The 25,257-nt window shown below is 39.7% G+C and overlaps 2 protein-coding genes across 10 annotated transcripts in view; one reads left to right on the forward strand and one right to left on the reverse strand.

Annotated features, from left to right (window-relative positions):
- Positions 1-12,180, forward strand: part of map7d3 (MAP7 domain containing 3) — a 29,969-nt gene extending 17,789 nt beyond the window's left edge. For 4 of the 8 annotated variants that reach the window (XM_080901365.1, XM_080901369.1, XM_080901366.1 and 1 more), the window contains 11 exons: positions 1,405-1,530; positions 3,316-3,455; positions 5,406-5,533; positions 5,628-5,845; positions 7,223-7,352; positions 7,667-7,952; positions 8,155-8,208; positions 8,304-8,373; positions 8,561-8,708; positions 9,075-9,361; positions 9,448-12,180. In XM_080901365.1, coding sequence (XP_080757491.1) covers positions 1,405-1,530; positions 3,316-3,455; positions 5,406-5,533; positions 5,628-5,845; positions 7,223-7,352; positions 7,667-7,952; positions 8,155-8,208; positions 8,304-8,373; positions 8,561-8,708; positions 9,075-9,361; positions 9,448-9,455 — 1,595 coding nt within the window. In that variant the 3' untranslated portion in view covers positions 9,456-12,180. The remainder of the gene's footprint in view (positions 1-1,404; positions 1,531-3,315; positions 3,456-5,405; positions 5,534-5,627; positions 5,846-7,222; positions 7,353-7,666; positions 7,953-8,154; positions 8,209-8,303; positions 8,374-8,560; positions 8,709-9,074; positions 9,362-9,447) is intronic. The other 4 variants (XM_080901367.1, XM_080901371.1, XM_080901372.1 and 1 more) reach the window with 2 other exon arrangements.
- Positions 12,181-12,234: 54 nt separating this feature from the next.
- Positions 12,235-24,782, reverse strand: fhl1a (four and a half LIM domains 1a). Of its 2 annotated transcripts, none has more exons than XM_080901375.1 (6): positions 24,637-24,782; positions 15,667-15,848; positions 14,531-14,708; positions 14,031-14,200; positions 13,758-13,944; positions 12,235-12,867 (listed from the first exon to the last, which is right to left on the reverse strand). In XM_080901375.1, exons 2-6 carry the CDS (start codon positions 15,820-15,822, stop codon positions 12,713-12,715), a joined length of 846 nt encoding a protein of 281 aa, XP_080757501.1. In that variant the 5' UTR covers positions 15,823-15,848; positions 24,637-24,782; the 3' UTR covers positions 12,235-12,712. The 2 variants fall into 2 exon arrangements, with proteins under 2 accessions (XP_080757501.1, XP_080757500.1); XM_080901374.1 differs by lacking the exon at positions 24,637-24,782 and adding an exon at positions 18,573-18,722.
- Between the last annotated feature and the right edge of the window lie 475 nt (positions 24,783-25,257).

Genomic DNA, 25,257 nt, shown 5'->3' on the forward strand with positions numbered 1-25,257 from the left:
CTTTAACCTTTTTGCTGTCTTGACCTAGCTGATGCTGCTCTACGTCACATTTCTCACTGGAAGTGAATCTTGTTTTAACCCCCTTTGTATTTTATTTTTTTATCTTTTCATTTTTTCAAGTGTTCACTAAGGAAGTGTCTGTTGTGTGCTCTGCTTGGACTAACACTGTGTATTGTTTTGTTGTCACAAAGTGTTGATTGTTTTCTCCCTCCGACATGACGTCATAGGTGGATTTAAGTCACTCGTGCTTCATTGCGGTGTGTGTCCGTGCCATCCCAACATAGCAGCCACAGAGCACACAAATGACCTAAGCAAATCACTGTACTCTGTGTGTTGCTATTAACAACCAGTGCTTTTATTTGTTCCGTAGCCAAACCAGTCTCTTTGTATGTATGAAACTAAAGAAAAACGCTCTTGTCCTCTATTCATGTATGTTCTGTGTGTTTAATCTGAGCAGTAGCACAACACATAAGCTGTCTTCCATACTGAATCAGCATTTTTGAGTTTAAATAGGTTTTTTTTTCATAATTCTACCCTTATTACAAAAATAACTACAGAAATTATGACCTGGATATAGAGTAGGAAACGGCAGGAAGTCATGTCGCCAGCCCCAACGGGCAGCCACTAAATGATTAACAAAAATCAGGTCTGTCAACAACACATGTCTCCTCAGGAAGGGGCTATAAAAGGAAGTGAGAATCTAGAATCTCCTTTTGAAGAGCTAACATTTAGGTACATGTAGCAGAAACAACCTATTATAAGCTCCAAATATTTCTCAGTTGCATTTTTTTTTTTTTTTTTTTTAAGTATCATCAGCAGCCTTAATGGGGAATTTTCTTAGTGTCTTAGCTAGTGTGCTTTTAGAAGGGCTGTAGTCATCCTCTTTCTTTGCAGGAATAATTTGGACCGTTTTTTCTCTTTCCACAATAGAGAACATTGCACAGCATTAGATGTAGCACTGTAATAGACATGGTCACTGTTCTTTTGTTTATTCTTCTCTTCTTCTTACCCAGTATTATTCTTCTGATTGCTTTAAAGTCATTTCATAATTTGTTTTTCCCTTCAGCAAATCCTAAGGAACCATTACTTTGATGAGCTTTTCACTAATCACCTACCAGGCAAACTCTTTTATCAGTCTCAGTACTTTTCCACGGTCACCTTATGTACTGTCTTTTATTGAGTATCCTTCTTTAACTCTATATTTATGAAAGTATAAAGACAGTTTATAAGGAACCTATCTAAGACGAGAGCCATTACCTTTGGTTCTGTATGTTGATTCTCTTGTTAAATCACATGGTGAACTTTGTTTCTTTACTTTTATTCCCCATTCTCATCCACTCTTTCTATCTTGGCCTTTACATTCTCTTGCTTTTTTCCGGTGATCTGTTTTTTTCGGACGTGTAGCTCGCAGGCCACTGGCCACTACTGTGGATGGAGGGGTCCTTAGTCGCCTGCTCACACCCACCCAGGCCTCACTAGCTAGGAGCAAGAGCGCTGCCGCCCTGTCCGCTGAAGGAACAGATGCCCCAGGTAACCTCCGCTTAGGAGACCCTGAAAGAGAGGAAAGTTGGCCAGGGACAGACCTGGTTACCCTCTCGTTTCATCAGTAAAAAGTCAACCTAGGTATTCCCATTATCAGTTAACTAGATAATTTCATTCCACTGCCCAGATGCACTTTTGGACTTTTCAAAGTGATTGGTCGCTTCAGAGTTTTGACTGCAGTTGTAGTGATCAAATGTTAACGTGTGCACAGTAATTAATTATAATAAATAGCATGAGAAAGTGTATTTACATTCTAACAAATAAACTGACATACTCACACACACACGTTTAGTTTACATGCATTTCCAAATCTGATACAATCAGTTGTTGTGTGCTGAGCTGGGCTGTGCAGGGCAGTCTTGGTCAGGAGCATTTCTCTGCCTCAGAGTAGCTTCAGGGTCCACACTAGGAGATTTACTCTAAGCTGCTTACCTATTGGTTCTTGTTACATCAAAGTAGGTCTGTTGTGCCTTTCCATGAGTTCTCATAGTGAGGCATAATATGTGTTGATATTGTGGATGCTTTAAAGCATCCTGTGTGGGTTTTTATGTCGCCCTCGATGACTGACATGCCTTAATGTGAATAAGTTTTTTGCTGTGGTGGTAATGATCAATTGCTCTATAGTGGTTGACAGCCTGCAATGATTAACATACAACCACAGTAATGAATACCTCTTTTTCCCTGGTTGACTGTGTGTTTTTATAGGTAGGAAGGGGAGTGTACTGTAAAGCACTTCAAAGCTGCAGCTGCATTTCTAGTGTTGGTTTTAGGCTGTGGCGTTTATTGAGTATTGAGTGGCCATTACAAACCTGTTAGAAGGTATAGATCCTCTGCTAAGTATAGCCCCAGTAGAAGCATGACTCATCCACATTAGCAGCAGCTCATTACAGGGTAGGTTTCATAGTCATTGCTGCGGTGCAGTATAAACTCTGAATGAATTTAGTGAACAGGCTGTGGCAGGGAGAGTTCTTTGGGTCTTGGGATTATGATGGTTAATCCCTCAATCTGACACAGCAAGCTAGTGCACAGCACCATTTCCTCTTCTAACTGCAGGCTAGACTAAACCTAATTGCTAAAGACAGTGTGTTAGAGCCTTTGCCATTACAGTGTTATAGTTATTTCTCAGTCCTGTCCTGAAACTTGAAAGGTCGGTCTCTCTCTGATTAGGAACAGTTACAGCATGACAAAAGAAAGACATATTACTCATTACTCATACTCTAGTTACTGTACTCGAACACAGCAAGCAGTGCTATTTACATTCACTATGTGTTTAACGTACTAATAAATCTGTGTGATTTTTGTGTGTGTGCAGTGTCAGTGTGTGTTCTACTTTGGTGGTGGTAGGTTTTACATAATGTGTGTTGTGCTGTGCTTATGGTGCCCGGTGTTTAGATTTGTTCATGTTGTATCCAGAAGCTGCAGGGTGTTTGGGTTTTTCGCCACATTGTTGCTCCCTGCTTGTTATGTGTCTCCAGTAATTTCCAGCCTGTCCGGAGTTTCAGAAATTAAGCTATTCCCTGCGTAATGAGCTATATCTAACAAGTCGCTTTGTTTTTTTTGTGCTCTCTCTCCTTACAAAAACCTTTCATTTCTTCCATCCATCATTCTCCCTTCCTCATTCCTTCTTTCCCCAACCTTACCTCTGTATTCCCCCTCTTTTCTTAATCATTCACTCCTTTTGCTTTTTGCTGCTTTGCTGCCCAATTTGGTCGCTTATCACTCCTCCCATTGGTTGTGCTCCCATGGTCCTGCGATGACTGTGTCCTTTACCAGAGTGTCACCTGTGTCCTCGCTCAGCCTCTGCCAGCCCATTGCACCCACCCCGTGGTCCAGTGCGCAGCCGCAGCAGCGACCGACAGAAGAGCAGCATGACCACATCTGTGTCAGCCGATGGAGCCCTGGACCCTTCGATGGTATGAACACCTTCGTTTTAATAACTGAACTTAGCTTTTAATCGTTGATCTCAATTTTAAAAATGTTCTCATGTCAGAAAACTGAAAAATAATGTTCGATTTGTTTAGTATCACTTTGGATTTGCTGATGGAGTAACCTGGATGTAGGGCTTTAGCTGGCATCTCCTAATCCATATCGAAATTTCCGAGTGATCATAGACACATTTAGGTTACGCATTTGGTTGTGACTATAAGAACGACAGAGTATGTTATTCTGCTCATAGAAGATGTGCTTGAAATAATTTAATGGAGTTTTGATTATATTACATAATTAAAAAAAACATGTGTAGCAAAGCTATGGTTTTATTTCTGTGGGAAAGTTGTTTGGAAATCATGGACAGAAAAAGTTTCAGTAGCTTACTTTTTTTTAGTAGCATTGTAGCAAGAGGGAGCACAGCAAGTAGTGCTATCTACAGTGACTGTGTGTTTAGTGTACTAATAAATCTGTGTGATATTTGTGTGTGCAGTGTCAGTGTTTGTTCTACTGTGGTGGTGGTAGGTTTTATGTAGTCTGTGCTGTGCTTGGTGTTCATATTTGTTCATGTTGTATCCAGAAGCTGCAGGGAGTTGACAGAAAATGAAAACTTTCCTACATTAAAATTTGTGCAACAAACAGAGTGGCATGGGAAATAAATTGCCCCCTTCCTGATGTATTAGTGAGTCGTCAATGCACATTTGGAGTATTTGTGATAGGTCGCACACTCTTGGGAAGGTGTAGAGGTTTCTTTATTTGTGGATAATGGCTCTTGCTGTGGTTCACCGGAGTCCCAAAGCCTTAGAAATGACTTTGCAACCCTTTCCAGACTGATAGTTGTCAATAACTTTCTTTCTCGGCTGTTTCTTTAGATCGCAGCACTGTGTGTTGCTTTTCGAAATTTATTAGCCCACTTTATTTTGTTAGACAGTTTCTATTTAAATGATTTCTTGGTTCAGCAGCTCTGACATTAAGCATGCCTGGGTGTAGTTAGAGAAAATAAACTCAGGTTTCCATAAATGTGATTAATTACAGTCATCTCATCATTTAAAGGAGGGTGGGTTACTTTTTCCACATAGAGCCAGTTAGGTTTGGATAACTAACCAGTGATCTCTGTCTAGTATTAGAATTTGTTTGATCTAAAACATTTAAGTAAGACAAATATGCAAAAAATGCTTTTTCATGTCACTGTATATGCATATATCCTGCTACATTTGCCTGTCAAAGTACTTCTGCAGGATGCTAACCATAGGGAAATGTTACTCATGCAGCTGCTCTTTGGACTTTGCTGGTCACTCATTTAAACATGGGCAAAATTTCATACTGCTGATGCTTGAGGGTCTTATCTGTATGGTCTCACTTGTTGGTCTGCCGTGCCTGGTTCTTTCTCAACCTGGCTTTCTTCCGCCTTCGCTGTGGTTGTGAAGGGCTTCATTGTCATAGTATGAAACAAAGGGATTCACAGTGGCCCGATTATGGACAAATCAGGCCATGCAAAGCAGACCCCACCCAGACTGTGGGACCCAATGTCAGAAGCCTCTGACTTTTCTCACCATCATGTTATCATCTCTCCTTAAGATGTACTGAATGGATAATGTGGATAATTGGAATTCAAAGACTTCTATTTGTATTACATCTCAATACAAACCAGTAATTGTTTTAAAGTTAATTTTCAAGACCTGCAGCAAAAGTAATCTACAAAGATTTGTAGTGAAAGAATACGGTGAGGAGTTTGTTACAAAGTAAAAGCTTTTTTGGGGGGGAATCAGTTAAATTCATCACTAAAGTGCTTTGTTTTTCAATATGTTCTATAAATATTTCATAATACACAAAGGATTTTGTGGGAATTGGTTTTACGTTCTTGGAATAACCCTATTTGAGAGTGGTTTCATTAATACTGTCTCCACTCGTGTCCTTTTTTTTTTGTGAAATTACAGAAAGATAAGAAGTTAACATCACCTGTGGGGCAACGTCCTGCCTCCCCATCCACTCCAGGTCGGCACCGTTCGCCATCGCCTGCCCCCAGTCCAGGTCCGAAGAGGACTCCTTCGCCTTCAGCACCCAAGTAAGACTCCTGCACAGGATTTGTTATGAAACACATGCATTTTCATTTGGTTTTAAGTCAGAAAATAAGATGGCACACACAATTTCTTCTGCAGGCAAAGCCCTAAGATGCGCCCAGCCTCTCCAGGCGCAATGAAACAACGCCCACCGTCTCCTCAGCCTGCATCAACCAAACCCCCACCCATCCAGAAGCCTCTCGCTCCAGCAGGACCACCAACCTTACGAAAGAGGAACTCAAAGTCCAAAGATCTATGTCCTGTTCAAGCTGTGGCTCAACAGTCCTCTGATTCCAGCAAGACCAAAGACAAAGATGGTGAGCAGTTAACAGAGAAAGATTGCTTTATGTACTGTGACTTAACAGCTATTGTCACCTGGCAGTCGGTAGCAGTATTTGCCAAGACTGTTCATTATCCTGCAAACCAGGATGTTTGTTCACTGTATTCAGACATACATTTCATTTCAGCCAGTAAAGCAGGACAAGATGATATCTTTGTAAACCAAGCTAAGTCTTAAGTCACTAAGTTAAAGTGTTTTCGGCTAATGTACTGCAGCACGTCTAGTTCCAGGTGATTACCTCCAGGTCATAATGACATATCCCTTTTTTTCAAAAATGTTGCTTCTGCAAAAAGACTGTTTGTCCTGCACGTAGTTATTGGCACATGCTTCATTGACTGCATTCAGAGGAAACTGCAAACAGAATTTGTGCTTTAAGCACAAGGGAATCACAATCACTGAACATGGTTTTATAACATGTCATTTTATTTTAGTAGACACACCATTATTGGGATTGTGTTTACATATTGCAATAAATCTCGGTGAAGCAGAAAAGGTAGCGTTTATCACCTGGAGTCGCATGCTTTAGACATTTGGATTTGCTGTTTCTTCTGCCACCTCCTGGCAGGGAAAATCGTTTTCATATGGATTTACATGCAACCAGATATCCACTGTGTGTTAAAAGCTCTAAAAGCATGGTCCAGTTTAGGTTGCACATTTATTTTTAGGAGTGTATGAACGGCGTTTACCCTGTGTCTGCTGAGATAGGCTCCCCAATGGCTGTTTTATGAGCAGTTAAGAAAATGGAAGGATGAGTTTATTCAACAGTCCAGCTGATAGATTTGTCACATTGCTTACTATGGCTTAACACACCCAATACACCCAAAACATAAATGGATAAATGGCTTGATGTGTTAACCTTTGTTGTCTAACCTCATGTATGAATTCCTGAGGAGAGTACTTCACTCAAAGCAAAGGGATACTCTGGGATTCAAGTTGAACTTTATCAAGACACTTTCTTCACTGTTCTGCTTCTGTCTTTTCTGTGATGACAAATTCTTTGTGAGCTTTGTGAGCTGCTGGTTTTCAGGACTGTCTGGAAGTCACAATAGAAGTAGCAGTGCGAATCCTCGCTGAGAGAGTATTCAAGAGTGTAGTCCAGGCCTCAAAAGGCATCCAGTATGAATCAGGGGTATGATAATGGACATGGTCTGATACTTGAGGGCAAAGGTATACCTGATGAGGGGATGGGACTTTACCATGTGCTGATGAAGGTCGGTGATGGTAGGGATGATGTGCTGCCAGAGCTTGATTTGAGAAGAAAGGTTAAAGTTGAGGTAAATCAGGCCCGTACAGCATTGACAAAGTAGCTGACAGAAAGTCCTCAACCTCCGCATTTGTCTTTTCCACCTGTCAGACTCAAAGGCTACGTCAGGCACCAACTCTGCTGCTGAGGCTGCCAAGATCCTGGCAGAAAACCGTAGACTGATGCGAGAGCAGAAAGAGAGAGAGGAGAAGCTTAGGCTACAGAAGGAGGAAGAGGAGAGGTAAGGTTATTTGAGCTGCTGGAACTGTGTTCTTGTTTGTTCCACAAGTTATCATCATAAATTATTGTTTTTATTGTGTGTTGTTTGTCTATATATGACAGAGTAACCTCATTTATGACCACAGCGTAATACCATTGACAACAAAGTTGTTTAATAACAACAGTAGTTTGGAGCTGCTTGTATTTTATAGCCACATGTGCGATTTGCATTGTTTTAGCTAATGAAACAGGCTGAGGCATACTGGTAATGAATACGAATAATTTTCATTTGTCAGGATACGTTAAATTAAGAGGTGCCATTTTTGACTATCTTAGGTTGAGAAAAGAAGAAGAGGCACGATTAGCAGAAGAGGCTCGATTGAAACGTCTGGAGGAGGAAAAGCAGCTTGCAGAGGAGAGAAAACTTAGGGAAGAGGAAGAGGCTCGCCTAGCAGAGGAGGAACGGATTAGGCTGGCAGAGGAGGAAGCACAAAGGCAGGCTGAGCTCCAAAGGGAACGCGAGGAGGCCGAGGCCAAAGCCCAGGAGGAGGCAGAAAGAGTTCGTCAGGAGAGAGACCGCATTATGCAGCAGAACCAACAGGAGCGTATGGAGAGGAAGAAGGTATGATGGGTGCATCAACTTTTTAAATTTTTGTTTTGGGCCTTGATTCATCGACGTGTCATTAAATAATTTTGTTTTGACAAGAAGTTACATCGAGAGTCAGTTTTTTAACCATCAGTCTCTCCTTTACCCAAGAGTCCAGATCACATTGGCAAAGTAATTACTAGAAATTAATTTCTAACCTAACTTCTTTCTGTTACAGAGAATTGAAGAAATAATGAAGAGAACTAGAAAAGGGGACCAAAATGATTTAAAGGTGAGCTCACATTCAGTCAACCCATTTGGTCGTATTTGTGATTTTTGGAAAATTCCTTCACAATCAAGGTCTGTTAACATTTGTCTCCTGTGTAGAGAGATGATGATAAATGCACACAGGAGAATGAAGATGAGGAAATGGACCAGATAAACTATGAAACTAAAAGTAAGAGTTCTCCAGTCTTTTTCAGCTAAGAATCTAAATATGCTGAGCAGCTTTCATTATTTGTCTGTAACTGCGAATGTATCTTCTTACTTTCAATGTACTTACATATTGCTTGAGTAAAATTACATATATTTCTATGCGACTTGTGACATATCTAATCTGTGTTTTCATTGTCGCCCTAATACAGTAACAGAGATTGACAAAGATGAGAGCTGTCTGTCCTCCGGTGAGCCTGCAACAGAGCGAGAAGAGCCTCTGGGCCACACGGACGAGACATCAGAGACAGACAAGGAGAATAACAATGGCACAAGCACAGATGAGACTCAGGCAGAAAGGTACAACTGTAGAGAAACCAACAAAACCCACAAACTGAGTTACGTTTAGTCATCTAAAACTGCCTCAAATAGTTGGCACTTTTCTTCCTCACAAAATACCTCGGTATTACAAGTTAGCTAACATGTCAGAGGTGGGACAAGATTTTCTCACATTATTAAACTGTTTTGGTATGTTAGTGAAGCCAAAGACTCCCATCTCATATTTTACAGTTTGGCTTCTAACATTTTACAGAGAAATACATAAAATACATTACATTTCAGATCTTTTTTTCTCTCTTAAGAATCAGATTTTAGTTCAGATGTATTTCTATTAAAATACAAACACCTATAATAATCTCTTACTCTCCCTTGGTTCCCCTTCTTCAGTCCAGTACCTGAGGGTCGCCTTGTCGAGGGTTCTGAGTTCACGAATGAGCAAGACTCTACCAAGTTGGTCTCCACAGTCAATGGAAAATCCAACCAATGGAGCTTTGAGGAGCTCATTGATCTTAACGGCCACTCCAAGTCTCGACCCCTCCTTGAGGCGGGGGACTGTAACAATGTCTTGATCAATTGTGACGGGAGCTCAGATGGAACCAGAGTAGCCTTTGAAGACAATGAAACCCCCATCAGCACGCTGCATTCCTCCAGTCAACCCATAGAAGCCCTGCCAGGTGAGCTGTCAGTCGCTGATGACTCCGATGCTGCCATTGTCTAACTTAACAACTGACAAGAACTCTCGTGTTTTATGTCCCTCCAGAGATTTGACGTCTGCGGCGTCGCTGAGAAGCCTCTTATTGCTGCACTCCTAAAGTTCCTGTCCAGTTGACCTCCTTAAAAATTCTGTCAATTCCAAGCAGCTTTCTCCCCTTTCTCCTCCTTTTCCAGAGGGAGGAGCACAAGGTGAAGTGGAAAGACCACCCAAGTGCTACGTTTGCACCCTACATGATGAGGAAACTATGTATTGAAAGTATATATTAATAATTGTGCTTCAGGGAAATGCTGTCTGTTCTTTCCACATGCTTACCCTGGGTCTTTTTCCTCTTCCTCTTGTGGTTTTTAGTTCTCCAGATTTTTTTTTTTTTTCTCAATTTTGTTCAGTTTTGATGATTTTTTTTTTAAAGTGTTTGCTTTTGTCAGGGGTGCGTTGTTATAATTTATTAATTTTGGCTTCTTTGATATTGTAATTATTGTTATCAAATGTTTAGTCTTTTTTTCTTCTTGTGAGAATATTCCAGGACACATGCACAATAGATTTTGTGAATTATTCTTAATTAATGGAAGAAATTGTTATACGTTCTGTTTTGTTGGGGTTTGGTGGAGGTGGCATCACAGGTTCTCCATGTGACTGATCTAAATTTACTTGACAGTCTACTTTTTGCAGCAACATGGCCTTACAATTTTTTTTCCCTCCTTTCTAATTTTTTAAAACAAATTTTTTTTTCTTGCATGCACAGGTTAGCAGTCCCTGCTAACCTCGGGATTGGCTGTGTTAATACATTACTTGACTGGGCTTTTGCCATTTCATCCCCCTCCTTGATTTTTTCCCCCCCTTTCCTTCTTTGGCCACTAGAGGGCTTCAGCAGCACAGCAGTTGCATTTGAAGGCGAACCATGTGTAGATCCACATGTTCAGTAAACTTTTTGCACTTGTTTGAAGCTCACGGTTTAGGTTTTCCTTTTTTTTCTTTTTTTTTGCATTTGTATATAGAATACAAGTTTACTAATATTGTACTTTACAAGAGTCCTAGCTGGGTCCGGTTTTAGTGTCATTTGTGGCGACTCCTCCAACTGTTTGAATAACCATACCTGTAACAGACTGTCACAAGACAGAGGTGAAATCCAGTAGTTTATTTTTAGCTGCTTCTGAGCTTCTTGACATGGTGTTTGTTACTAAACTGAAACTAGGAATCAGGCTTTCAATGATCCGGTTTTAACTTGAGCTTTAGTTCCCGCTTTGTGATTCATTCTTCTGTGTGCTTCATCATCAGTTCCACTTCTTTCCAACTAACCACCATCTAAATATCCTGTCAAACTAGCTGCTACATATGACAAAATGCATTTCAACTATTTTTGTAGTATACAATTTTGGCTGTTGGTTTCTATATGAAAATGCATTTCTACATATATTTAAGTGTTATTATATTGTGTAAATAATCAGTATTAGGCAAATGAAGCCATGTTTAGGATGGAGTGGCTCAGGTTGTGGAGAATTCAAGAGTCTGTGTAAATGACTATTCGGTTTCAGTTTGACTGGTGCCGTGTGACGGGGTTGCCAGGTTCTGTTTGGCCTACCTGGCAACCTTTATGTCCCCTTTCGCAAGAGCTCAACAAAACTGGGTGGCAATCTACTTTGTTTCCTAAGTTTCAGCTCTGTATCTGCAAGCGCTAATTCTAAATTTTGCCTACAAAAAAGACTAAACCAGTTGAGATTTGGATGACAGACAGAGCCATTTTTGTCCTTACAAACACATCTAAACCCATGATATGAGTCATAGATGTGCCTCTCAGTGCTTTTACTGTCATCAAAATGCAATTAATGTCACGCAAAAGGATGTAGGGGTGTTGATTGGTCGTTGCAGGTGCGTCTGCTCAGGATTCAATTGTTCTACTGTAGAATAAGGAGGGCACTTCCACCCGACAAAACCTGACGTGGGTCAGGCTGGTTGTCTGGTTCTTTGTTATTCATGAAATGTTGAATTTCTTGATGCTTGAAAAGTCCAAGCACGAGGTTTGAGACCTTGAACTTTTGCCTTTTTCTCTGCTGGCTTACTAAACTCTCTCTGTACATATACGGAGTCTGAGCTTTTTAGCTTTTCAGCTTTGATTAATAAGCTCAAAGAATGTAACAGACTCCATAAACCGTCCTGCAATATTTACCACGTCTCTGAGCTTACGCGCTTTTAGCCATCTTATGTTATTCTTCTAGGACGCATGAGACTTTTTGCACTGTCACAAGTTACCCTTCTTTAAACAAAGCACGTATCTGAGGACTTTACAGACTCCTGGGGGAGCTGTGTAAACTTTCATAAAGAAAAAGTCATTTATGTAGTTCTGTCACTTATTCCCATCCAGATGTTTTAGCCTCATTCATAACCTGAGCCTTAGATCTTTCATACTCCACTTTGCTTTCCTGAATACACCTAAGGAGTGGTTATAGTTGCTGCTTGAACACATACGGTGTCTGCATGTTACAGGGTATGGATGCAGAGCTCACAGCACGTAGTCCTCAACATCATCTATAATGTTAGGTTAGAACGGTGCCTTAGATTAAGATTTAGTGTGGGTTGTTTGTTTTGGGTTTTTTTATTGTTTCACAGTCAACTAAGAAAGCTTCTCCTTACCTCGGCCTCGACAATCATTCTACTCAACAAGGGCAACTTTGTGAATATGAATATTTCTCTAGACGTTTTACTAACAATGCCCTGTCCACATATTACATTTGTACTGTAAATATATCTAAAGTTTACTGAGATACTGACTGTTAAAACAATAAAGCCTTGAAAAAATATGTTTCCATTTCTTGCTGTGAAGAGGAAAAATGGGGCTTCATATCAGTTTGTTTTTATTCATGTTTTGCATTTAATGTCACTCATTAAGAATACATGAGCACTTTATATTTCAGTATGGGTTCATCTAAACAGTTTTCTCGTTTTCTATTTGTGCATTCAGAGATGTAACAGACTATTAATCAAAGCTGGTATGTATTAGCAGCAGGAAGCATATTAAAAGCATTTCCCCCCCCCCAAAAGATCCCAGTAAGCCACTGAAAAGACTTTTGTCTCAATAGGCTCTACAAAATCCTGTATTAGATATATAGTGCACATCACAAACCCACAAAGAAAATACGTCATGTTAGTATCCAATCCCTGACTCTGAAACAAGCTGCAGTTATGTTTACATAGATAAATGCAAGTTAATTGACACAGCCTGTAGTTTGGCAACCTTGCAAATTTTTGTCAAAAAGTCAGTTTAGGTGTTAACTCCACATCATCAAATTCTCAGATGCACAACAGTTTGCACATTTTACAGCTTCTTAGCACAGTCGGGGCAATAAATGTGCTCTCCATTGATGACAAAGCGCTTGTTGGCCAAGGAGAGGGAGCACTTCTTGCAGTTGAAGCAGTACTCATGCCAGGACAATCCCTCATAGTTGACCACATTGGTGCCGTGGCCAAACCCTGCACAGAGACACATGAGGGTGTTTTTTAATACAAAAAAAAGGATGTTAACATAAAGCATAGGTGTCAAACTCTGGCCCGCGGGCCAAATTTGGCCCGCAGCCTAATTACATTTGGCCCGCGAAGCCATACCAAATTACTATCAGAGCTGGCCTACTGGTATTATACAGCTAATATATATATATTGTTTAGTATTAAGCTTTGCTTGTTCCATATTCAGTTTTTCAGCAAAACGTGTTTGAGTCCATAAAAAAAGATTCATTCTTATATCTGGAGGAATAAATATATTTCAATAAATATTAACGTTAGCCCGCGACTTTGTTCCAGTTTTGAATTTTGGCCCACTGTGTATTTGAGTTTGACACCCCTGACATAAAGCATAAAGGCCAAAACATGTAATACATGATCTTACCGTTTGAGACCAAAACAACATGTAAGAGCTAAAGGATTAAATTTAAAAGGGGAAATTGCGTAAGGAGGGAAAAGCTCCCTATCATTGGCACTAATCTCCATTTAAATCCAAGTGCTTATTCATGCATTAGTCATTTATTATGCCTGCCATAAGACAAATTGTAATATTTTTGCTTGTTCAGCTGACCTGCTGTGTGCTGCCTGAACAAATTGAAGTTGTGCTGAAAGTTTATTGGAAGTAATTTAAATGGTTGTCTGCCAGAGATGAAAACAAAGTGTTGCCCTTTTCTTGCTCTCAGATACAATAAATGTCTAACTATATAACACAGTACTTCTAAACCTTACTCCAAACAACGTTGGTCTTAAATGAGTGAGAAACAACACGAAGAAAGTACGCAAAACATTTTAGATCATTTTTTAAAAATGAATCCCAGCGCACATTATGTAGACAACAAAACAAATGATGATGCTTCCCTGACCTGTTATTGGGTTCTTGCAGCCATGGCACTTCTTGGCCACATCAGTCTTGTAGCAGTCCACGCAGTAAATGTTGTCCTCATGAGAAGTGAAGCGAGTTCCTGCCAGAGATTTATGGCAGGTTTTGCACACGAAACACTCGGAGTGCCATGGCTGGTCCTGGTAGCTGATCCCTCCAGAGGTGATGGGCTTGGAAAGGCAGATATTTTGATTGTGATGTCAAACACAACGGGATGATAACTAAATGTAGAGAATGATAAAGTCTGTGCTTGTACCTGCTTGCAGTGGAAGCATTTCTTGGCAAACTTCTTTTCGTGGCAGGGAGAACAGTAGATGTCCTCACCCTTGGCCAGGAAACTCTGTGTGCGGATTGGCTGCTTGCACTCAATGCAGGTGAAGCATTCCTCATGCCACACCTTGTTCTTGTACTCCACGTTCTGAGATCCTGAATAACAAGATGATTGAAAACGAATTATCTGGGCTGAAAATTTGCTTAGTCTATAACGAGGAGGGACATTATGTATATATATATATCAGTGCCCTGTCTGATATTATCATATGTACTATCATTACTATCAAGGTTCATGCTACCTTGTTGTATCCGAGGGAATTTTTAAAATGAAAGAATTCATTACATCCTATAACTTTTGCCGTGTTTATTAAAGTGTTGTTGTTGTATGCGCAAAATAATGTTCTATAGAAAAATTATTACCCACAGAAATAATGTCATGAAAACTTTTCAGAGAGAAAAGGTGTGTATATGGTGCAAACCCACCTGGCATGACCACCTTGTAGCAGCCCTGGCAGCGATTGCCATCCTCTCGGGAGCCACACTTGCCACACATTATCTTCCCATCATCCCGAGCGCTGAATGCCTCACTGGCCAGTGACTTGTAGCACTTGGCACAGCGGAAACAGTCCTCATGCCAGTAGCGGTTCTTGTGGTGCAGCTCCTGAGGGGGAAAAGCAGGGGTGGGGAGGTGAGCAGAGGTGCCCTCACTAAGTCCTGATGCAGACCTCATTAAAATGGAGTTTGTTTACTCATCATGTGGACTGAGGCTCAGGGGCCGAATAGAGAACAAACCTATGTGACTGGCATAAAAGTGGTAATGAAGTGAAGTAGGATGTGGTGAGCCATGAAGGAGTTAGAGGTCTGAGAGGGTGGAAATGCACAATGAGGTATATAAGCTCCATTATTAGGAATGACACATCTTTTCACACAGTTAACTGCCTGTGACCGAGTACTAAGAGCATTTTCAAGGCAGAAGTCGGTGCTTTATAATAGCCAGACCTCAAGTTACAGCCAGAGAGCACTCTGAACATATAGTACATACAGTTAGGTCCACAATTATTTGGACAAGCAGCAACGTCAAGCAAATATTGCCTTCAAAGGATTTTGAGGAAGTTATTAGGAACAATCCCGTATGTCAGGTTATTTTAGTTTGTCCAGTTACTTTAAGACCCTGTGAATAAAATTGGCTGTTACACCTAAACTGTTTATAATTTAGTTAAAAGCCTTGAATTAAAGCTGACAGTCTGCACTTCAGTCACGTTTATTCAAAAGCCTCAATGACGATTTACATCTACAAAAGGCATTTTAAAATTTAGATAGCTGCCACCCAGGGTCTACTCAGCATGGCTGATGTGAAAATGGCCTATACGCAGATCAGAAGTCTCCTTTCTCTACAAAATGACCTTTAAAATGTTTTTATTTTGTCCTTGGAATCTGCGAGAAATATCTAGAAAGCTTCCGAAACCCTAATCCATTTTAGGATCTTTGCACTTAACCAAATAAAAGTATTAAGTATAATAGCATTTAGGATATATTAATTTGTGTAAGAAATCTTTACATTACACTCAAAGCTTAAACAAAACAAAAAAATCATTCTTTTCCATCCACACTATTTTCACCTTGGAGTCAGCACCAATGGGGCGTTTGCACTCTGCGCACGTATTGGCGCAGAGCTTATCAAAGCACTTGGTGCACACGTGCTTGTCATCCTTCTTCACATACTTCTTGCCATGCAGATTGTCACGGCAGTAGTAGCAGTCAAAGCGATCAGTCATGGTGGAGGTTAGATAACTCCTGGGACCTGTGAGGAGACGAGAGGAGGAGAGTGTCACTGAATGTGTACAGAGAATCTGCTCTCCACGTTTAGGTCTGCCTACATGGCTGGATGTTTCCTTGTAGCACCAGCAGGGGGCACTGTTGCATTTTCTACAGCATGGAATCAACATATGAAGCATTCTGAACCCCTTATAGTTGCAGCTCAGAAAGTTTGAAGTTGCTTATATTGACAGGTTGAATATAAGCAACAATAAATTCCACCCACATATATGCATATATACATCTGACCTCTTAACCTAAAAAAATAGATGCTGAATTTATATTTAGTCTTCAGTGGAAAGATGTATATGTTTTTTCTGCTTTCCCATTGAGACACTATGACATGTGGCTCTAACAGCAGCATACCAAACTGATGAGAGAAGTGTGAGTGAGGGAAAAAAGCAGCCCACAGATGTCTACTTGTTGATTGCAGGTTTCCTGGCCTGTAGACTTTTTTTTTATCAAGCTCTCCCTGGAAAGCTTATTTTTAGACGCATTCCCTTCACCCCCTCCACCTCAAAGCTGTCTCCCCAGAGCCCCGGCCCACATTCGATCTTTTGTCTTGCGTTTTGGTCAGATCACTTTATTAGATGATATTGTAAACTTTGTGTCAGAGTGGCTTTGCTACTTTATCGGTCAACATTCCTGCATTCCTGTCACAGTTGACATCCAGCGTGAGTAATTTTCTGGAATAAATAGTTATGCATAGTGTGGACAAATAAGCACTATCTAGATCACTTTAAAAGCTTATCTGGAAGCCAGAAAGGGTAGCTGAACAGTCTGTGAACTTTAGAAAAATTGATTTATTTGGATACACAGATATCATTTTAATCCGATGCAACAGCAGCTATGGAGGAAACAATGCAGGGTATGACAATTGTCCCAGTAACCATAGGAGCAAAGAAAACATTTATGCAGGGAGCTATTTAAGTAAGATGTGGTTAAAAAAATAAAAATAAAAGCCACGTGAAAGCGATGCGAGGTATGTGGTGTGCTCTGTTCTGCAGCTGTGCTCAAGGGATAAAGACTGGACTGGGGACTGAGCAGTGACACGCCTTACTCCACCTAAACTCACCCCCTTGTAGCATTTCATGGCAAAACCCCCTTCAGTCCAACACAGTCAACCTTGTCAAATCACACACAGTACACATTACTAAGCCCAGCAAGCCCGGAGATCTATTTTAGACTTGGACACTCTATTTAAAGTCCATTGACCTTCCAAAGTGGACAAATGTAGATGGATGGAGACTGATGACTGCTGGGACTATGCAGCTATTGTGGCTCCAGCTGACACATTCCCAGTACTTTAATCTGCTGTTGCAAACAGCGTGACAGCTGCCCCCTGTCAAACAGCCGTGATGTACAATGATGCTCAGCTGTGGTGGGAGAGGTGTATACCACTGTGCTCCCTTCGGGGAGGAGTCTTCTTTAGTGGGAAAGGTCACAGTGAGATCACTTCAAGAAGTGAGTCAAACACTGGACAGACTGAATATCAGCCGAAATAATATCTGTTGAAGTGTTCTGTTCTTTAACATTCCTTAAAGAAAACTGAAAGTGTTCCCATCTTCATGTGAAAGTGTTATAGAGGTAAAGGTGCATGGCAATAACAATTTCCAAAATTTCAAAATAGGCCCCTGAACACTTTTAAACAGTCACTACATAATTGAACATCCACACATTGTAATATTAAACCACAAATCCATAGTACAACATGGCCTTTTCATGATGATACAATATAATGAGGAGTTATTGGGTCTATTAAGTTATTTTACTGCAGAAAAATACAAAAAGACAGACAGACAGACAGACAGACAGACAGACAGACAGACAGACAGACAGATAGATAGATAGATAGATAGATAGATAGATAGATAGATAGATAGATAGATAGATAGATAGATAGATAGATAGATAGATAGATAGATAGATAGATAGATAGATAGATAGATAGATAGATAGATAGATAGATAGATAGATAGATAGATAGATAGATAGATAGATAGATAGATAGATAGATAAGCTATTTAACAATCACGAACCCGTCCTCTAAAATGAGCATTGTGAGTTGAATCATGGCCTTTTAAACACTGTTTCAATAAATACTGAATATTATATTCATGCAGAAGGTAAAATTCATTGCAGGCTGTTGTGTTCATCTGCATCAGCTTCAGGTAAAATAAACTGGCATACTTATCACATAGTACAATTGACTAACATTTATTAAATGCTTTTTCTGTGGATATATATATATATATATATATTTTTTTTTTTTTTAACATTTCATCTAAAGTAAATAAAGTACAGGGAATATTTGAGCTTTAATTGTGGTGTTAATTTACTCATCCACCTTCTGAAGTGAAAAAAAGTTCCTTGAATTCAAGTTGTTTTGTTTTTTTTATACATGCTTTCCCTGGTTTTGTTTTGATCCAAAGGGAAATGTTATATCTGTATCAGAACTTCAGTGAAGTTTTTCATTAAACCACCTGAAGATGTTAAAACTGATCATTTAAAAATAGCCCGTATTCATATTACAGGTGAGGTTGTTTCACACATCGAGAAAATCTCAGTGGACCTGCTCCGTTTTTCTGAAAACAATCAGAAGAAAACACACTGACTTCATTATCTGAAAACAGACCTGTTCTTCTTACCTGTTACAAAAACATTTTGCATCAGATTAGAAAAACCAAAAAAACAGGCAAAAAGTTTTTACCTGAGTGTCTGTATGTCATGTTTGCGTTCCAGAAAGGCCAAAAAGAAGAACAAGAAAAGAAAAGGAAGACAAAACAGGGTCAGTAGCATCCACAGAGGGTCGAACCTGGAGACCACACATCTTGTTAAGAAATGGGGGCTGTATATACCCCTTTGTGACCCGACCCCAAATCCAAATCCAACCTTCACCCCTCCTGTCCTTTTTAGGGAATGCATTAGAGAATAGATGGATGAGAGAGAGAGAGAGTATGATGCAGAGATTAGGTGATGCAGATTGGATTCCTCTGCTGTAACATCAGCAGGTGAAAAAAAAAGGAAAACACAGCCTGGGGGGTTTGAATGATGACCGTGAGGGATAACAGATACTCCCACTGCCCTGACTTTAAATGTTTTGTAAGACTCTTCAGAAGATGTACAGCTGATATGTGGGATAATTCAAAGGGATGACTCACAAGAGGAACAAGTTGATATTGATTGAGATGAGGAGGGCAGCTGTTTAGTGGAGAGTTATATAAAGATCTCCTCTTATATATTCATGAGTGGATACTATGGAAAAAACTAGTGGAGTTTGAAGAATAGAAAAAAATGAAGCCAAGAGTGCTGAATTCTTTCTCTGTTATCTCGTTGATTCAGATTTCAGGAAAGAATATTGTATTTAAATCCAGAGGAAACACCCACACATTCCTCACTAATACTCTTGCCAAAAACAAATTCTCCTCATGCAGTTACAATACTTAACCCAGACCAACAACTGAAACAGAAACATTTGTTATTATTAACAAAACATGAGGCCAAAATGATTAGATATTATTTTACAGGAACAACAGACAGGTTCCCAAGTCATGAGTAGAAAAAAACCCCCTTCTGGTTAGCAAACAGCAGATATGGAACAACATTATCATTTATTTGGAGCTATTTGACCACCGGATCAATCAGTATATCAAATATAACTAATATGTTCACATTACTTTAGCTCTGATATGGTCTATGAAAACTCCTTGAGGTAAATACCTGTATCAAAATGTTCCACTATGTTAGCCCGTTGTTTTGCAGGTCGTCTACAACATATTTTTATAACAATTTTAAAGAAACTACCTGTATGCTGTTTCCTAAAACAAAGATATAAAAGCATTATGAGTAAATTAAAACAGTAAAGTTGTGTTCTAGCGTTTGACCTAATGTTATGTAGGAAATAAGCTTCCTTACATTCAGTTAACTTCCACTGTTTCTACTAATACCAGAAACATTATGGTCACCATCATCTTGTTTTCTCATCATCTTGTCAGCTCAAATGCAGAACTACAGAGAGCACTTTCTTCTGATTCATTCAAGCTTTTAGACTCAGACAAGTTTAAAGCCAGAAATATGAGACCACGATGAAAATTAAAGGAAACTGAAAGCCCACAGACTAACAGAAAGTAAAATCTAATGAGTTGGGAACCATAAAACTCTCTATTTACTCCCTAACTAGTGTATAGAAAAGAAAATGTCCTATGTTGCTCACAAAACACATCTAAATATACACACAAACTAGTGAGTGTGTGTCTGTGTGCTTGTGCCACACTGTTTAAAGGGCATCTGGTTGTAATTACAGATTCGATTTGGTCCATTACCATAGAACACAATATTACATTTGTTCTCTTTTATAATCTGTCACGCAATTACTGCAAACCCACAAAGACTAATCAATATGTCGAGAGGCGCCATGACTCTCCAGCCTATAAAAATCTCCAGGAGATGGTCTGCTCAGGAAATCTGTTACTTCTCAGTTTGTTTGCATACTTAACTTTAAGTCTTGTTTCAGATTATTATGTCTGTAACCAGATAATTTTGCCCCACATCCTTTTTCTCCTTTAGTTTGTTTGGATCATCTATCTTGGTCTTTATCTCTTTGTCTGCACTGCGATGCATTCCTCTCATCGTTGCCTTGACTTCATGTGAATTTTGATCATAAGGGGTGGGGCAAACTGGAAAGGTCACAGTCTAACAGTTTGATAAACTGGATAACTGATAATGGAGTAATTATGATGGCGTGGTAAACGGTGGATTTTTCTTTTTTTGTCTTTCTCTTATTATTTTTTAACCAGTAGAGGTCCAATATTAAGGTACACACTCTGTCATTTAGAAGGTTTTATACATCAGGACATAATAGAAAAATTACCTCATCCAGATATTAAAATTTAAATTTCCTTACATAGGTAAAACCTCAAATGAAGAACAACACATGACACAGTGTACATCCACGTTTCATTAACTTGCAGAACTGCCTGCAATAAGTTAAAGTAATTGTTTTCTGCATGACTTTATCAATCTCTCACATCATTGTGGAGGAATTTTGTCCCACTTTTCTGTACAACGTTGCTTCAGTTCATTTGCAGGTCTTTTAAGGTCTCGCCGCAGCATTTCAGTCCGGTTGAGGTCTGGACTTTGACTAGGCTTTTGCAACACCATGATTCTTTTGTTTTTCAGTCATTCGGCTGCATATTTGTTCCTCTGCTTGGGATCGTTGGCCTGCTGCCTGCCCCCATTTAGGTCAAAAGTCAGCTGTCAGACAGATGGCTGACAACCTAAAACGTCACCCTCTGCCACCTTGCTCGACAGTTGGTATGAGGTATTTGTGCTGACATGCTTTTTGGTTTCCTCCAGACATGGTGTTCTGCATTATGGCCACACATCTCCAATTTAGTACCGCCTGTCCAAAGGGCATTGTTCTATAAGTCTTGTAGCCTGTTCAGATTCAGCTTTTCAAACCTAACATGCTAACAGCATCTGAGGTGTAGCACTTCGGTTTTTGGTGTTTTTTTGCAGTTTCTCTGAGCATCCCAAAGCCTGGCAGTATGGAAATGACCCCGTAACCCTTCCTAGACTGACAGGCAGTAACAATTGCTTCTTTGAGATTATTGCTGATGTCTTTCCTCCTAGGCATTCCATTAAGACACAACTGAACGCTCCAGAACAGCAAACTACCAAAATCTCTGCTGTTATAGATGTGCTCACATTTACTGACGATCAGTGATTCAAGTGCATTTGATTCAAGTACCTGGCTGCTACTTATCCTTTTTTGGGAAACCCAAACAACCCCTGGTCAGCTGACTCACTAAAATATGTTCCAAATAAGAAAATCCTGGTTGGTGATGTAATAAATTTGCCATTTTTATATTTAGAGAAAAAAGGAGGACAGAGGCTGTAAAGTCATTCACAATGCTAATGGAAACAGACAGTAATCCAGGCAGTAATATGCCCTCTCACACAGTGTGTGTACTTTTGAAACTGCTCCTGTTGTAAGACGCAATGAATTTGATGAATTTTTAGGTGGAGGTTTCAAGCTCATTATCTAACACCTCTCTAAGCTGGCAGCGCTGAGAAACAGGAAATCTGGCCTGTACTTCCTGAATAATAGCAAGTCATTTGGGGTGACTGACATAGGCAGCCACCCTCATTCTCATTGTTACCAACAGCAACAAAACCCTTGTCTATTTGTCTGAGAGCTCATTTCTCAACATGACCTCGTGTCCTGGACATCTCAGTGTCTCAGTCACCCTCCAAATCTGGTTAGTGGGCAGACAGCCTGAGCCACACTATCTTTGTCAGGGGAACAGTGAATCACCAAACACACACACAGAAACACACACACAGCGACATAGCACACCAACCATTTGTTCATGTACGGAGCCGTGTTACAAGATGGACATAAGGTCAGGATGAGACTGCAAGACCCAAACACGCCGAGGTCAAATATATTCTAACGAAAAGGCCACAAGGGACGGTCGATCAACACAGTAACACCCGTTAAACTAATACATCTTAGATGTGAGTGTTGCTAACACGCACACAGTCACGCACTATAACTTTCAGACTAAAGCTAAAAGTTAGTTTCCCTGGTACTCATTGCTCTCACATGGCTCAAGCCTCTAAACATAAAGAACTTATTTCTTTCTGCTGATGCAAGGAGCGATAGTTTACAGAGAAGAAGAAATCCAGTTGTGTACTTGACAATGGATTCAATATTTAATTAATGATAAAAAGTAAAGGTGAAATATCCCCTGTCAGTTTCTGTGGTTCGGTCAGCGTTCTGGTTGTCAGAGTAAAACAATGTTATACTTGTATGTACAAAATAATGTCAAAGAGTGAAAGGGTACCATTTATTTTTTAAATTTCATAGTCTTTAACCTACTTCTACAGGCCAAATCACACCATGATGTATGTCATCATAATTATTTGTTGAATGATAATGATTGCTGAATTAACATGAACTAAAGTCATACTTTCCAAAGTGCACGACTTTTCACTCAGCTGCATTTAACTGACGGCTATAGCAGTTGTATAAAAGCATATACAGAACATAAATATAGCTATTTGAATCTGCTGAACTCAGTCCCACATCATGCTTGTGTAATGACTGTAAACTGGCACATTTTGCACACTCGTGCACTTAATTGCACATAACTTTAATATCAAGCAGTGCAAATTTGCTCTTTTTGTGTTGATATTGAACTTGTATATAAAAGAATTCAAAAATGTTAAATTATTTATTTAAAGGCATGCAAATCATGCATACATTTCAATGTTTTTTTAAATCATGAACTGTTTTGTATGGATAATATTAAAAAAAAAACAAAAAAAAACAACAACAACAAAAAAAAGAACTTGTATATAAAAGACCGTATAACAACATGATCTGTCCTTTCTAAATGATAAAGAATCCCAATCATATTTTTCTCAGCGATTTTCTGTTTGTTTTTTGTGTGGCTAAAGAGGGAAAATAAAGGAGGACTAGTACATCTACACAGAGCACAGAGAGGATATTACTTCCTCTCAGCGGGGTCGGCCCACACAGATAAACAAGCAGCATTGCCTATTTAGGTTCTGGGCTGGTGAGAGCGCCGTTTCATGCGTTTCAACAACTTAGTCATCGGCACTCAGGCACAACCTTGTTTGTCTCTCTCTTCACTCTGTCTGAAAGAAATGATGGAACTTCCCTCTTAACTAAAGTATGTCTCTGTCAGGATAAACTGCTGGCTTAATGCCCCCACCCCCCACCCCAGTTGTCTAAGTGTGGCAGATGTTGATGGAAAGGTACCCTCAGAGGCACTGAGACATAGCACTTTAAATGTATATCAATCATATATCACATATCAGGCTTTATAAATGAATAATCTGTCACTCTCTGCTTGGATGTGTACACTGCTTTTATGCTGATTTTACTAAAAGTTAAAAAAAGAAAAAAGACTTAGACAGGAGGAACATATAACCATGTGAAAAAGTCTTTTCAGTTTGAAACTGGGTTAATTTATGTCCCATCTAAGTACAACGTTTTTATGGATTTTGAAGGATGGTGAAGTCATACTGGAAACACAAAAAGGTCCAGTGTTCCAAAGAAAAAGCTGTAATCTCCAGGTCTCTTTAATGACATCATGCATTTGGTTTGGCAGCTGCCCAAACGGGAAGGGAGGAGATGGTAAGCTGGTTTATGTTGTAACAGTTTATGGCCACACATCATACCTTTGGGTTTTGCTCTTCATTATACAAACAAAAACTTATCTGTAGCACATATATGTCAGTACAAACTGCTACTAGATTTCCAATCCAAAGCAATATTCTTGCAACTATTCTTATTAGTGTAAATGAGTTATATCCAGATATTATATAGTATATAAGAGTTCCTCACAGATTACCTTAGAATTAGTTAATTTGCTAATAAAAGTAAGCATAAGCATATATCTATAAACATACGGCATACATAAAAGAACATTTTCTTCTTCATTTAAATATATGCGGACTGACGCCCCAAACAAAGCGCATCACCTGTTGCGTGTCATAGTGCGTGAAATTAAGGAGCTGATTTCAGAGTAATTCAAGCATGTTACCTATTTCCACACCGACCCTTTGCGTCATTAACTTAAATGTCTGAAATGTCCGTCCGATAAGGAAGAAAAGTAACAATTACGCATTTTAAGTAAGTAAGTTTTTGGCACAAACATCCTTGTGATAAATCGCTCCTTGTTTCACATAAACTAAAGCGAACTTTAGCAGCTACCTAATAATGTGCTGCGGTTTGGACTCACCTTTGCAACGCGTAAAGATGAGCGCCTTTCACTCTACGCCAGCAGTGCGTCCAGTGGGTTTGGCCGAGAGGTGAAATCTGCTGAGGCGACGAGGCTTTAAAGACAGGGGGAGCAAAGGAAGAAAAAAAGCTTGAGGACATCAGCCAAACCTCTGTAAGCGCTCATAAACAATGACCTCAGCCAGGAATTTACAAGCCCTCTTAGCGAAGTTCTCGTCGGTCCTGCAGTCAAGACAAACGAATCGTTTATCATTTATCTGCATCAACGAGCACTGACACTTTTACATTCATTAGTGAGTGTCACGGCAGGTCTGCGCTACAGGAAACCTGTGGTATGAAATTATTAACGCTCGCTACATTTATTTTCATTTTTTCATCCTACAAAAAAAAAAATAAAAAATAGCCTGACTTGTTAACTTCACACACTTTTTGTCCCACTTCTGTGCTGGTCTCACTTGCCTCCTTCTTTGGTAACGAATAGACGAATAACATCAAGATGACTCATTCTAAAACTCAAAGTAAATACTTGCAGCTTGCAAGCTTAAGCCCCAAGGTTCTTCCAGCACAATTACAAAGTGATGATTAAATGCTGAAAAGGTGCTGCTCTTATGTAACACAGATG

This window comes from Rhamphochromis sp. 'chilingali' (genome assembly GCF_963969265.1).
Source record: "Rhamphochromis sp. 'chilingali' genome assembly, chromosome: 13".
Taxonomy (NCBI): Eukaryota; Metazoa; Chordata; class Actinopteri; order Cichliformes; family Cichlidae; genus Rhamphochromis; species Rhamphochromis sp. 'chilingali'.